Source organism: Hypanus sabinus, chromosome 29 (genome assembly GCF_030144855.1).
Source record: "Hypanus sabinus isolate sHypSab1 chromosome 29, sHypSab1.hap1, whole genome shotgun sequence".
NCBI lineage: Eukaryota > Metazoa > Chordata > Chondrichthyes > Myliobatiformes > Dasyatidae > Hypanus > Hypanus sabinus.
This window is the reverse complement of record NC_082734.1, coordinates 27,903,607-27,916,256: the sequence shown is the minus strand read 5'-3', so window position 1 is coordinate 27,916,256 and position 12,650 is coordinate 27,903,607. Positions and strand designations below refer to the sequence as shown.

Sequence of the window (12,650 nt, the reverse complement as noted above, 5' to 3'; positions counted from 1 at the left end):
GCTGACTGTTTCTAATAAGTCCCTGTCTATCCTACCTCTTAGTATGCCTTCCAATAATTTACCTACTACTGATGTCAAACTTACTGGCCTATAATTTCCCGGCTTTCTTTTTGAGCCTTTTTTAAACAATGGAACTTACATGAGCTATCCTCCAATCCTCCGGCACCTGACACGTGGGTATCTACATTTTAAATATTTCTGCCAGGGCCCCTGCAATTTCAACACTAGTCTCCCTCAAGGTCTGAGGGAATACCCTGTCAGGTCCTGGGGATTTATTTACTCTGACTTGCCTCAAGACAGCAAGCAACTGTTCCAATCTACGCTTTTAGAACTTCAACCCGAGAATCAGATCTATCTTTATCCATGATCAAGTTGAAATTAATGGTGTTATGATATCTGGAACCAATGTTCCCCTACACGCACTTCTGTCACCTGTCCTAACTCACCTCCTAATAGGAGATCTAATATTGCATCTTCCCTAGTTGGTACATCTACATATTGATTTAGAAAACTTTCCTGAACGCATTTCACAAACTCTAACCCATCTAGACCTTTAACAGTATGGGAGTCCCAGTCAATGTGTGGAAAATTAAAATCCCCTACAATCACAACTTTCTGTTTCCTGCAGTTGTCTGTTATCTCTCTGCAGATTTGCTCCTACAATTCTTGCTGACTATTGGGTGGTCAATACAACCCTATTAATGTGGTCATACCTTTCCTGCTTCTCACTCCACCCATATAGCCTCGGTAGACAAGCCCTCTAATCTTTCCTGCTGAAGCACTGCTCTAATATTTTCCCTGACTAGCACCCGCCCCCCCCCCCCCCACCCTTCATCCCTCTGCCTCTATTACGTCTGAAACATCAGAACCCTGGAACATTGAGCTGCCAGTCCTGCCCCTCCTGTAGCCGAGTTGCAGTAATGGCTATGATGTGTGTTATATATATATATATACATATATTCCATGTGTCAATCCAGGCCCTCAGCTCATCTGCCTTTCCCACAATACTCCTCACATTAAAACATACACACCTCAGAAGATTGTTACCACCACACACAACCTTACTATTTACGACTTTGCATGAACTACTAACATCATTTATTTTTACCCCCGTTCCACTATCTACTCTGGCACTCTGGTTCCCATCCCCCTGCAAATCTAGTTTAAACCCTCCCCAATAACACTAGCAATCCTCCCTGCAAGTATATTTGTCCCCTTCTAGTTCAGGTGTAACCCGTCTCTCTTGTACAAGTCCCATCTGCCCCGAAAGAGGTCCCAATGATCTAGAAATCTGAAATCCTGCCCCCTACACCAGTTTCTCAGCCACGTGTTCTTCTGCCAGAGCATCCTACTCTTACCCTCACTGGCACGTGGCACAGGCAGCAATCCAGAGATTACTACCCTCGAGGTCCTGTCTTTCAACTTCCTACCAAGCTCTCTGTACTCACTCTTCAGAACCTCCTGACTCTTTCTACTTATGTCATTGGTACCGATGTGTACCACGACATCTGGCTGATCACCCTCCCACTTCAGAATGCTGTGCACGCAATCAGAGACCGCCCTGACCCTGCACCCGGGAGGCAACAAACCATCCGGGAGTCTCTGTCATGACCACAGAAACTCCTGTCTGTATCCCTGACTATGGAGTCCCCTATCACTACCGCTCTCCTCTTCTTCCTCCCTCCCTTCTGCACTGCAGAAGCAGACTCAGTGCCAGAGATCCGGCTGCCAAAGCTTGTCCCAGGTAAGCCATCCCCCTCAACAGTATCCAAATCGGTATACCTGTTCTGGAGGGGAAAGGGCAGGTAGTGCAGGGTTCCCCGTGGCAATCTTGAGAAAGACTACTGAGAATGCATCTGTGATAGCTTTCTGAAACAGTGTGTTACTGAACCTACAAGGGAACATGCTATCTTTTGCTCATCCGGGATAATGGGAAAGGATAACGATCTTGTAGTTGGATGGACTTCCAGAGCCAGGAACAATGAAGCCATCCTTCAGTCTGACACCTGATGTGGAGAGGGTCCCTCCCCTGAGGTGTCTGAGGATTCCTCCACCACTGATCCTTTGGTTAGGATAGCGTTGGAGATGGAACAAGCTGGTGGCTCTAGGAGACTCGCTACAGAGAGAGGATTGCATGTGTCATCTATAAGTGGCTTCTCCCTGGAAGGGTGCAGGTACTTGTGTGGTTGGGGTGTGAGCTGGTCTCCATTGACTGTGAGAAAATGGACTGCTGTGTGTTCTGTGCAATGATTCCTCTCATCCTAGTCCTGCAAAAAGACACCACTGGCTACTGACTTCTAGCTTAGAAATGGCACAGCTCATGAGGTGTGTCCACACCATTCTCCAGTACACCTGGTGCTGTGTTAGGACCACCACCTGTTGTGGGCAGAGTTCATTCTATCACACATGTGGTCAGGGACCATGTACTGGCAGTTTAAAAACTAGCACTTTAATAGGGAAGGAGAAGTTGTTGTCCTTTGCATATATATTTGTAAAGAATAATCTGAGAAATATCTAAAAGATTACTTTTTTTAAAAAAACAGGTTTAACAGTGATGCCCATCTTTAAAGAATGGGATTTCCCACCCTCCAATTTTGATACTGACCTCACACTCCTCTCTTCCATTTCCCTAACATCTGCACTTACCCCATCTTCTCACAGCCTTCATAGTGCTAAATTCGACTTGTCGTTACCTACTACCTCATGATCCCCAAACACATCATTCTCCACACCTTCCATCATCTCCAAAGGGGTCCTACCAGTAAATATATCTTTCCCACCCACACTCTGCTTTCTGCAGAGATTGCTCCCTCTGTGATTCCTTTAGCCATTCAACCACACCCCCGCCCAAATAATCACCCTCCTGGCACTTATCCCAGCAAGCAACCGAAGTGCTCACCTGCCAATATGCCTCCTCCATCATCTCCATTCAGAGCCCCAGTCACTCCTTCCAGTTGAGACAATACTTCAGCTGCAAATCTGATGGGGTTGTCTATTGTGTCTGTTGTTCCCGATGCAGCATCCTCTACATTGGTGAGACCCGTTGTAAATTGGGAGACAGTTTTTCGAGCACCTCCACACCATCTGCCACAAGTGGGACTTACCGGTAGCCAAACATTTTAATTCTGATTCCCACTCCGACATGTTGGTCCATGGCTTCCCCTTGTGCCAAGAAGAGATCACCCTCAGGGAGGAGGACCAATAGCTTATATTCTGTCCAGGAATCCTCCAACATGATGGCATGAGTATCAATTTCTCCTTCTGGTAAACAAGTTCCCAACACTTCTCCCTCTATTTCCCCCCCCCCCAGCCATTTACTTCTTCTCACCTGCCTATTACTACCCCCTGAGTCCCCTCCTCCTTCCCTTTCTCCTATAGTCTGCTCTCCTCTCTTATCAGATTGTGTCCTCTCCAGCCCTTGACCTTTCCCACCCAACTAGCTTCACCCATCATTTTTCAGCTCGCATATTTCCCCTCACCTCCCCTTTTTATTCTAGCATCTTCCATCTCAGTCCTGAAATAGGGACTCTGGTGAAACATTGACTGTCTATTCATTTGTCATCAACACTGTCTAGCATCCAGAGGTGCTGCCTGACCTGCTGAGTTCCTCCAGCATTTATGTGTGTTGTCTTAGATTGGACAGTGAGTGAAGCTCCCTGTCAATATCTTGTCTCTCACACACCTCGAGATGTGACCCCTTCACCACTCTCTGCATGGACTAACCAATTCATCCTCTGCCCCTTTTGTCAGCTTTGGAAAAGGAACTCTCAAGGATCAAAGAAGAGATGGAGAAGATGGAGCAGGAGAGGAAGGCGGCTGAGGAACGCAGGGCAAAGGAGATCATTGAGCAGATCAGGAAAAAGTTTGAGGAGGGTAAAAAGTACAGCGTGGAGGAGCTGGAGGAAGCCATGGAGCATATGAAAAGAGAGATGGAGAAATACAGAGTCGAGGGTAGGATGGAGGATACAGAATGTGCTCAGAAGATATACGAGTACCTGAAGAAAAAACATGAAGAGACAACAAAATGGAGTTTCAAAAATTTCATACAGTATTTCATAAAACTGTTTTTCCATTCCTGAAATGCTTTTCGGGAAGACCTTAAGAAATTGGAGCAGATTTAGGCTCTTTGGCCCATTGAGTCTGCTCCAATTTTTAAGCATGGCTAATCATTTTTCTTCTTCTTAGGCCCATTCTTATGCCACTTCCCACCCCCATCTCACACACTACCTCTCCTCCTGGACACTCTCCCCCACCAAGTAGGGTCATGGACATTCAGCAGTTGTTGGACTCTGGAGCTACTGCTACCAAAGTATCTCCTGAGGTTCATTTTATGCATTCCCACATCAAGGTTCTAGACTCTGCCAGCTTTTTGGTAGCTAATTATACAAGTACTGTACGTCTCCAGTTCTTATCCATAGAGTATGTGTTTCTCTAATCCTCTCATATACCTGTCTACACTGCACCACAATTACCTGAAATATCAGGTCTGTAATTTTAAGGGGGTGTGTTTATCCTTGGGCAATTCATCAAACTCTCACTGCCACAGAATGTCAGCTCCACACCCTCTTTATCTGCTGGTTTAGCATTCTGGGTCAGTGGTCAGCTGACCCTGTGTTGATAATGTGGCCTTCCTCCACTCTGCTCTGTGTTCTGTGGATCCCTCTCTCACCAGCAGAGTTTCCTCCCAGAGCCTGTTGGGGAACTTGTCATCTCCCTCTGGCTGCTACATTCCCACCATCAATCCACGATTAGTGTGATTACTGGATCACACTAATTATCCAGGCAATAAAACTGACCACCAGCAATGAACAATTGGAAGCTTAAGTGCAGGAACAGATGTACTTTCAGCAGAGAGACGTGAGACTGCAGGTGCTGGAATCTAGAACAACAAACAGGAAGATGGAGGAATCTTCAGTGGGTCAGGCAGCATCTGTTGGTGGGGGTGGAGGTAAAGGAATTGTTGATACTGGGTCAAGCTCAAGTATTAGAATTGATAGAGATGTCCTCAGCACAGGGACTTGACCCAAGATGCTGCTTGATCCACAGTTCCTCCAGCAGGTTATTGCCTTTTATAAGTTGAGTGAATAGTTTTAGCTAATAGATTTGTTAAGTAACATAGATGCTACATTTAACCACAATATAAATTTATGAACAAACCAATTATCTTTCCAGTTGAACAAACCAATTATCTTTCCAGTGAGCCAAATCAATGTAACTGCAATAATAAGAATCAGGATATATACGTGTGGATAGATATTGGATCCTCATCCCACCAAATGGAAGTGTGGATTCAAATACCAGCAGTTTGTATATACTGGTAAATCTATGAAACTTTAATAAAGGTTTGGTGTGAAGCAGAAAATTATTCTCTGTTGCTTTTAAGACATTCTGGGAGTAGAAGAATGTGGTGGCCATATCTTTGTCGGCAAGATTAGAGATTATTGGTTCAAAGCTTCATTTATTAGCAAAGTATGTATGCAGTATGGAACCCTGAGATTCTTATTCTCAAGATAACCATGAAACAAACCGAAATGCATGACCATAAACTTCCCAGCACTATATTCCATCTGCTAATACTTTGTCCATTTCTCTCATCTAAGTCTTTCTGCAAACTCCCTTCTTTCCTCATTTCAACCATCCCTTCACTTATCTTTGTATTTTATGCCAACTTGACCACAAAACCAGCAATTCCGTCATCCAAATCATTGACATATAACTTGAAAAGAAGCAGTCCCAACATCAACCCATGCAGAACACCACTAGTCATCGGATCATTACAAATATCTCCACAATCTGTTCAGCTACCTCTTTCAGAACACTGAGCTGCCATCCATCTGGTCCAGGTGACTGATGCACCTACAGATCTTTCAGCTTCTCAAGCAACTTCTCCTTATTAATAGCAACGACACACATTTCTGTCATATACATATTTCAGTTATACATGTGTATACACACACACACACACACACACACACACACACACACACACACACACACACACACACACACACACACACACACACACACACACACACACACACACACACCAATCAGAGCAAATGACAACATTCCAGACTCAGTCTGGAATCCGCTCCCTAGAGCAGCCAGAGTAGGCCCACGCCTCAATCTCAGTTCTTCATCTCTCACAAACTCTCAGAAACGAGCAGTTCATAGCCTTGGTGCTGGAGAGAGAGGAATGAACACCACAGGGGAGCAAGCAAAATCAGCTGAACCCTCACCTCTGGTCCTGACACTTGAACTTCCCAGTCTATTTGGACCGTCGTTTAAAACTCTGAGCACTGGGTAGTATCTCGCTCTAGGACCCAGTTCCCAGCACAGCAACAACCTTGGGCTGCACAGGCCAAAGCTGTACTCAAGATCACAATATTGGCTCAGCAGTTGGATCAATCCAAACTCACACCCCGGTTAGGCATTGAAACACTTCCACATTGATTCCTCTCCAAATTGCTCACTCCAATTCCAACAGCGATACCAAACTCCAACTGCAACTTTGCCTTGGACAAGTTACACCCTGGCTTTGAAATATACATGCACACCCTTCCTTTCAATCAGCATCACCTCTTCACCATTTCATGTTTCCTAATTAAATCCAGTTTATTACATAGCACCAAATCCAGAACAGCTGATCCTCTAATGGGATTGATCATGAGCTGCTCCAGAAAGCCATCTCACAGACATACTACAATTTCCCTCACTTGTGATCCAGGATCAACCTGATATTCCCAATCTACCTGCAAATTAACCCCCCCCCCCCCACCCCAAGACTAACCCAACCTTGCCCTTTTGATGTTGCTGTTCTATCTCCCATTGTTATTTTTAGCGTATTTCCTGGCTACTGTTCTTAAGCCTATATACAACGCTTATCAGGTTCTTTCTACACTTACACTTTCTTAACTCTAGACACAAGGATTTTGCATGTTTAAGTAATGAAATTAAATCATTAGAAAGAGGTGACATAGGATCAGAAGTCAGAGCCACACTACCCAACTTCCTTACTGCCTGTGATTCTGATTCAATATGTATTCTCTGCTGTGGTAAGTGAATATCATGAAAAGGCCATGGATTGGTCACTGCACCTTTCCTAATATGTGATATGAATGCACCTATACCATAAGGTGAGGCATCACAGGAAAACTTCTCTGGACAGTGTGGATCATAATGCGTCAGTACAATGTCTCATGTCACCATTTATTTTAACTTTTTGAAAGGGGAGAGAAAGGTGAGAAGAGAGTGGAGGGGGAAAAGGGGTTGGGGAGAAGAGGGGGTAGAGGGGAGAAGAGGGGAAGGAGATGGGAGAAGAGGGGGTAGAAGACTAGGGAGGGGGAGGGGAAAAGAGAGTGGGGGGGAGAAGACGGGAGGTGAGAGGGAGAGAAGAGTGGGAGGGGAGAGGGGGAGAAGAGTGGGAGGGGAGATAGGGAGAAGAGTGGGAGGGAAGGAAGAGGAGGGCATGTAGGGAGAGAAGAGGAGGGAGAGGGGGAGAAGAGGTGGGAGGAGGGGGAGAAGAGGGAGTAGTAGGGGAGAAGGGTGGGGGATAAAGTACATTATGTAAAAGGATTAACACATTAGTTAAGCAAAAGCAGCCTGTGCTTTCTAAAGGAAATCGCTGATGATCAACAAATGTGCTAGGCCATGCTGAGCTATCTTTCTTCTCAGAGTCAGACAGCATTTCAAGGTCCTTGTTTCTTTGTGCAGTCATACGTAGAAATAGGACAACTCCAGCCTATCTGTGGATAAAGGCATTATACCTATGTAGGGCTTTACGTAGTACCGTTAACTGTGGTGTTAACTGTTCAGACTATCAAAATGGCTTCTCTGTAATGTTACTTAATGCTGTGATCGGTTTCTTGAGTGTTTGGGTTATAACTAGATAACGGGGGAACTAGCTAGTGGAGAGTTGTTATGCAATCTTGTACGTGTGAGCTGAGCGGGAATTCGCTGTATATTTCGGGAGGTGAGCAAGGAGGACGGACGTGTGAGGAGCGGACAGCGGTTCCAGGGCAGCGGATACTAGACGTCGGCGGTTCAGACGGTGGCTGAAGTCTCGGAAGGTCGTTGTGAATGGAGGTGTGAGCTCTAACGTATTAAAATTTCATGGGCACAAACTGATAAACTTACCTATTTGGCACCTTTAGGTTATCTGTTTCTACCAACCCATCACTAAGAAATAACTATAAAGCTGCAATTATTTTCTCGCCTTTGGTGTACTGTCTGGGTTTTGTGTTGTGGGGTGACAACGGTTCACCCTAGGCGAACGGGGGTAAATCGGGGGCACAGATGCCACACCTATTCTGCAATTTGTCTCTCGGTAATGACAAACACTAGTTAAGTCTGGCTTCAACTTGGATGTGTGGGGGTATCTGAAAACTATATCTCTTCTGGAAGGGGAATTGTGAGTTAGTTGGTGGATCGAGCAGGAACAGACACAGACTATTCCTGTTTAATCGACCAAAGCCCTGGGTGCTTTGAATAAAGAGGTTGTACTTATACGGTCTCTGAGTGAATTTATCCGGATTTGACTTCCACATTTGGCGCTGCGAGCAAGATTCCAACATAGGGACTGTGACACGGGGGCGGGCTGAGTAAGCGACAGACTGAACAGGTCTATGTCTATGATCGGTCTATGGAGACCGATCGGGCCCACAAAGATGAATTGTCTTTGTCGCTCCCTACGATACCAGTGTAAGTCTCTGCCCCGCATCTGGACCTCAACACAGGACTTTGACACGATCCGGATCAAATCTGCCGAGAGGCTCGTATAAGGTAGGACGATTATTTGATCATTGTACAGCTGACAAGTGCCGGGTAAAAGTTAAAATCAGGTTAGAGTTAAAGTTCAGTCAAGAAAAACCGGGAGAACTGAACAGTAAACACCGTGTCTGGTTAAAAAAAAGGATAAACTTGGACAGGTGGCAGAAGTCGGGTGAAATTTGAAGTCGTCTAAGAATTAAAGTTAGGTAAACAAATCAGGAGAATTGAACAGTAGATACCATGCGCAGGTATGGATTTAAAAGGTTAAAGTCAGGTCAGAATCAAGGTCTGGTAAAGACACCAGAGAATTGAGCAGTAGACACCGTGCCTGGTTAAAAGCCAAAAACATGGGCGTAATAAGAAGGTACAGGAACTTCACCAGGCAAAAAGTATGAGTAGTTTCATGATAAAGAGAGAGATCTACGTGTTTTAAGTGGTATGTTAGGTAAGAAATTGGGGACAAAGTGTGGCAATGCGGAGGGACTTGGGATGTGACAAGCTGTGACTCAGCCATAAAAATGGTCGGGAGAAAGATCAGTCATAATAAATGCAGAACCTTGACCAAGGAATGAAACCGAAGGCCAAAAGCGACAAATGCATTGACAAATGGGGAATGAAATATAGAATCTCAGGATCATGTCTGACTTGCTGACCCTGTTTGATGAAAGTGGTCACGATAAAGACTGGCGAGTAATAAGACCCCGGAGCCTGAAATTTCTCCGGGGTTTTTTGATACCGTGGGACGAAGGGTGAAACAAAGGGGGAGGGGGAGGACAGAGCCCCTATATCCAACCATCCCGCGAGGTGATACTGAAGAACGGATGAGCTCAGTCCCCGAGAAAAGTCCCCCGCCCGAACCTCAGATACAGTAACCTACCTGATTGATGCCAAATCCCAGGGCGCGGGAGCCAGATCAGCCGGCGGTTATCCCTGTCTATGCCCCATGGAAGCCACAAGACATGATCATGATAAAGAATCAGGCCCCTGACAGAAAGGAGAAACCGGCGCTTTTCGTACAATATGTGCGGAGCACAATTCAAATGTAAAACGCTACCCCGCAGGATCTTTTCGGAATTTGTTGCATGATATTACCTGCGGATGAGGGACGGAAATGGAGAGCAGAACTGGGATACCACACCTGGCAAGAACTAAGAGGGGGGGGGGGTTGCCAAACGATGAGGATCAGACCAACCAGCTAATCCAGGGCATGGAAAGGCCACCCCAACGACCTTATCCCCCTGAGCGAAAAAATACCCCCCCACCCCCAAGGAGCGCCCATGCCCGGGGGAAGCTCAGCCTGGACTGCGTTTTAAATGTGGCTGACCAGGACACTGGAAGACGAGATGGTCCTGCGGACAGCAGAGACTCCCAGTTTCAAACCGGACAGTCACCCCGTTTTCGTTATCTGACTCTGGAAAATGTTGCCCGTTGTAAGTAGCGACCCGCAAGTCCCAGCATAATCCTTCAGCTACCTAGAATTCAGCTTCCATTTATGATTGATACGGGGGCATCCACTTCCACCCGCGATCATGAGGTAGTGTCGGAACATGAATTCCTGCTTTCCTTGGCCGCCATTGCCCTCTTGGGGTTCGAGGGTTCTGAACGAACATACCAACGGACGCGACACCTATGGGTGAAATTTCAGGGTAGGCAGGTAACTGCGGCTTCTAATGTTACCTTACATCAGCCTGTAAATCTGCTCTCTTTCCACTCGGTGGAGCTTTTGTCCTCTTGACTGACACAACACCTCACTCAGGCGCGACAAAATCACTATGAGACAGCCTGACTGAGCAACCCGCTACTGACATTTTCTCACTGTTCCACTTCAAACCCGGCCACTTTCCTAACGTCGCCACCCCAGGTTACAAACGATTCTGAACACGATTTGGTGCTGCGAAATCAACTCCTCACCACAGCCCGCGCGGACTCCACCGACCAACCCCTACAGAACCCCGACATAACCTTGTGAGCAGATGGTAGTTTTTCCGTTGGCCCTCAAGGCCAGAGATGTTCCGGCTATGCTGTGGTCACAGATCACACGGTTCTCGAGCAGGCAGCCGTTGAACCGGCCGTGTCAGCACAAAAAGCAGAATGAGTTATTTGCCCTCCCTCGTGCCTGCATCCTCGCCGCCAACAAACGTGCAAGCATCCACGCTGATTCTCCATACGCCTTCGGGGTAGCTCATGACTACGGAGCGCTTTGGGAATGCCGGGGTACCTCGCCTCCTCAGGGCACCCTATTAGCAATGCTACGTTTGTACAGAATCTCCTCACTGCCTTGCAACTTCCAAAATCATTGTCAAATGATCTGCTCATACCCGTTAGACTGATAAACCACCGGTAACGCCATGGCTGATGAGGCTGCCAAAGCCGCAGCTCAGACGCTCGAAATGATAGTCCCATCGGGGCCACACTGAAATACGCTGCGCCTCTCAGACAGCACGGGTATGCCAGACATGCAAGCCGTACGTACCTTCCAGGGGGACGCCTCTGAGGAGCACGCAGACTATGGTCACAGATGGGCTGTAAGGAGGGTCCCGTGACGGGCATCTAGTACACCACTGCGGGACAGGTCTGCGTCCCGACCCAATTTCTACCAATCCTCCTTGATTATATACATACTTGTACTCACCTCGGAAAGGACGGAAGGGTAAGCAGTTTGCTGCAAACATGGTGGCATCCGAAATTGCAGCAAGTGGCAGCAAAGAGGGCAAAAGCACGTTTAATATGCCGTAAGAACAATTTGGGAAAGGGGACATCCTGTGTGGCGGTCGCCACTCCCCTACCTAGAGGCCACTTTTCATGTTTAAAAATTGATTTTATTGAGCTACCGAGAGTGCATTGTCACAAATATTGCTTAGTGATCATAGATGCGTTTAGTAGATGGATCGAGGCAATCCTTGCCATGAATAATACAGCCCGGATAGCAGTTAAAATACTGTTGCGAGAAGTGATCCCCCGCTATGGGTTACCAGAAATACTGAGCTCAGATAACGGTACCCACTTTGTAGCAAAATTAACTGAGGAAATCTGCAATGCCTTATCCATTAAACAACAGTTCCATCGCTCTCACCATCTCCAGGCCGCAGGTATACTGGAAAGGGCAGATGGTAAGTTAAAACAACAAATTGGCAAAACTTACGGAGGAAACGAGGCTTACTTGCTTAAAGGTATTGCCCTTAGCATTATTCCATATGAGGGTCAACCCCTGGGTAAAAAAAACGGACTGTCACCAGCTGAAATCATCTTCGGAAAGCCCCTAAGGACTCCATGGGGTTCCGCGCGGCTTCCCATTCTTGATATAAACGGACTACCTAACGAAGATTCTCCAAGCCTTACATTCACAGGTGTGTCAGGCATACAAGGACGAAGACCATACGACAAGCGAAGGCGACTACCCCAACATCGAACCCGAGGACTGCGTACTAATTAAGAACTGGAGCCGTGGTAAATTAGAACAACGAAGGAAGGGACCATTCCAAGTACTGCTCACCAGGCCCACGGCAGTCAAGTTGGAAGGACAACCGTGGTGGTCCTGACTGTAAAACATTATGGAGTAGGGGGGCTGTTAGGAACTCCACCATGTACTGGGCCGTTGTCTTTTTGCTTTCTTTTTGCATGGCTTCCAGTCAACTAGAGTCAGGTATAAGGGCGGGAGCAGTGGCCACCGAAGAATTGGCAGCTCCCCATCGGTTAAAACCATCTTTTTCCCAAGGCCCACGCAGGGAGCAATTCCCCAAGTGCATTGGCCAAAACATTCCCTACTCTCTGATTTTGCCCATAATACTCTTCTGTCCCTTTGCCACACTATGCCGAACACTAAGAAGCAGGGGGATGTCGGGTATGTGCGCAACTACCCTCGCATGGAAAGACTATGGTAT

The 12,650-nt window shown here is 46.7% G+C and overlaps 1 protein-coding gene across 1 annotated transcript in view; it reads left to right on the top strand.

The window, feature by feature from the left end:
* LOC132382709 (guanylate-binding protein 1-like) overlaps positions 1–12,308 on the top strand; it is a 40,104-nt gene extending 27,796 nt beyond the window's left edge. The window contains exons 11-14 of the mRNA XM_059953162.1: positions 3,751–4,048; positions 9,668–9,782; positions 10,770–10,946; positions 12,117–12,308. Coding sequence (XP_059809145.1) covers positions 3,751–4,048; positions 9,668–9,782; positions 10,770–10,946; positions 12,117–12,308 — 782 coding nt within the window. The remainder of the gene's footprint in view (positions 1–3,750; positions 4,049–9,667; positions 9,783–10,769; positions 10,947–12,116) is intronic.
* The last annotated feature ends 342 nt before the right edge of the window (positions 12,309–12,650 follow it).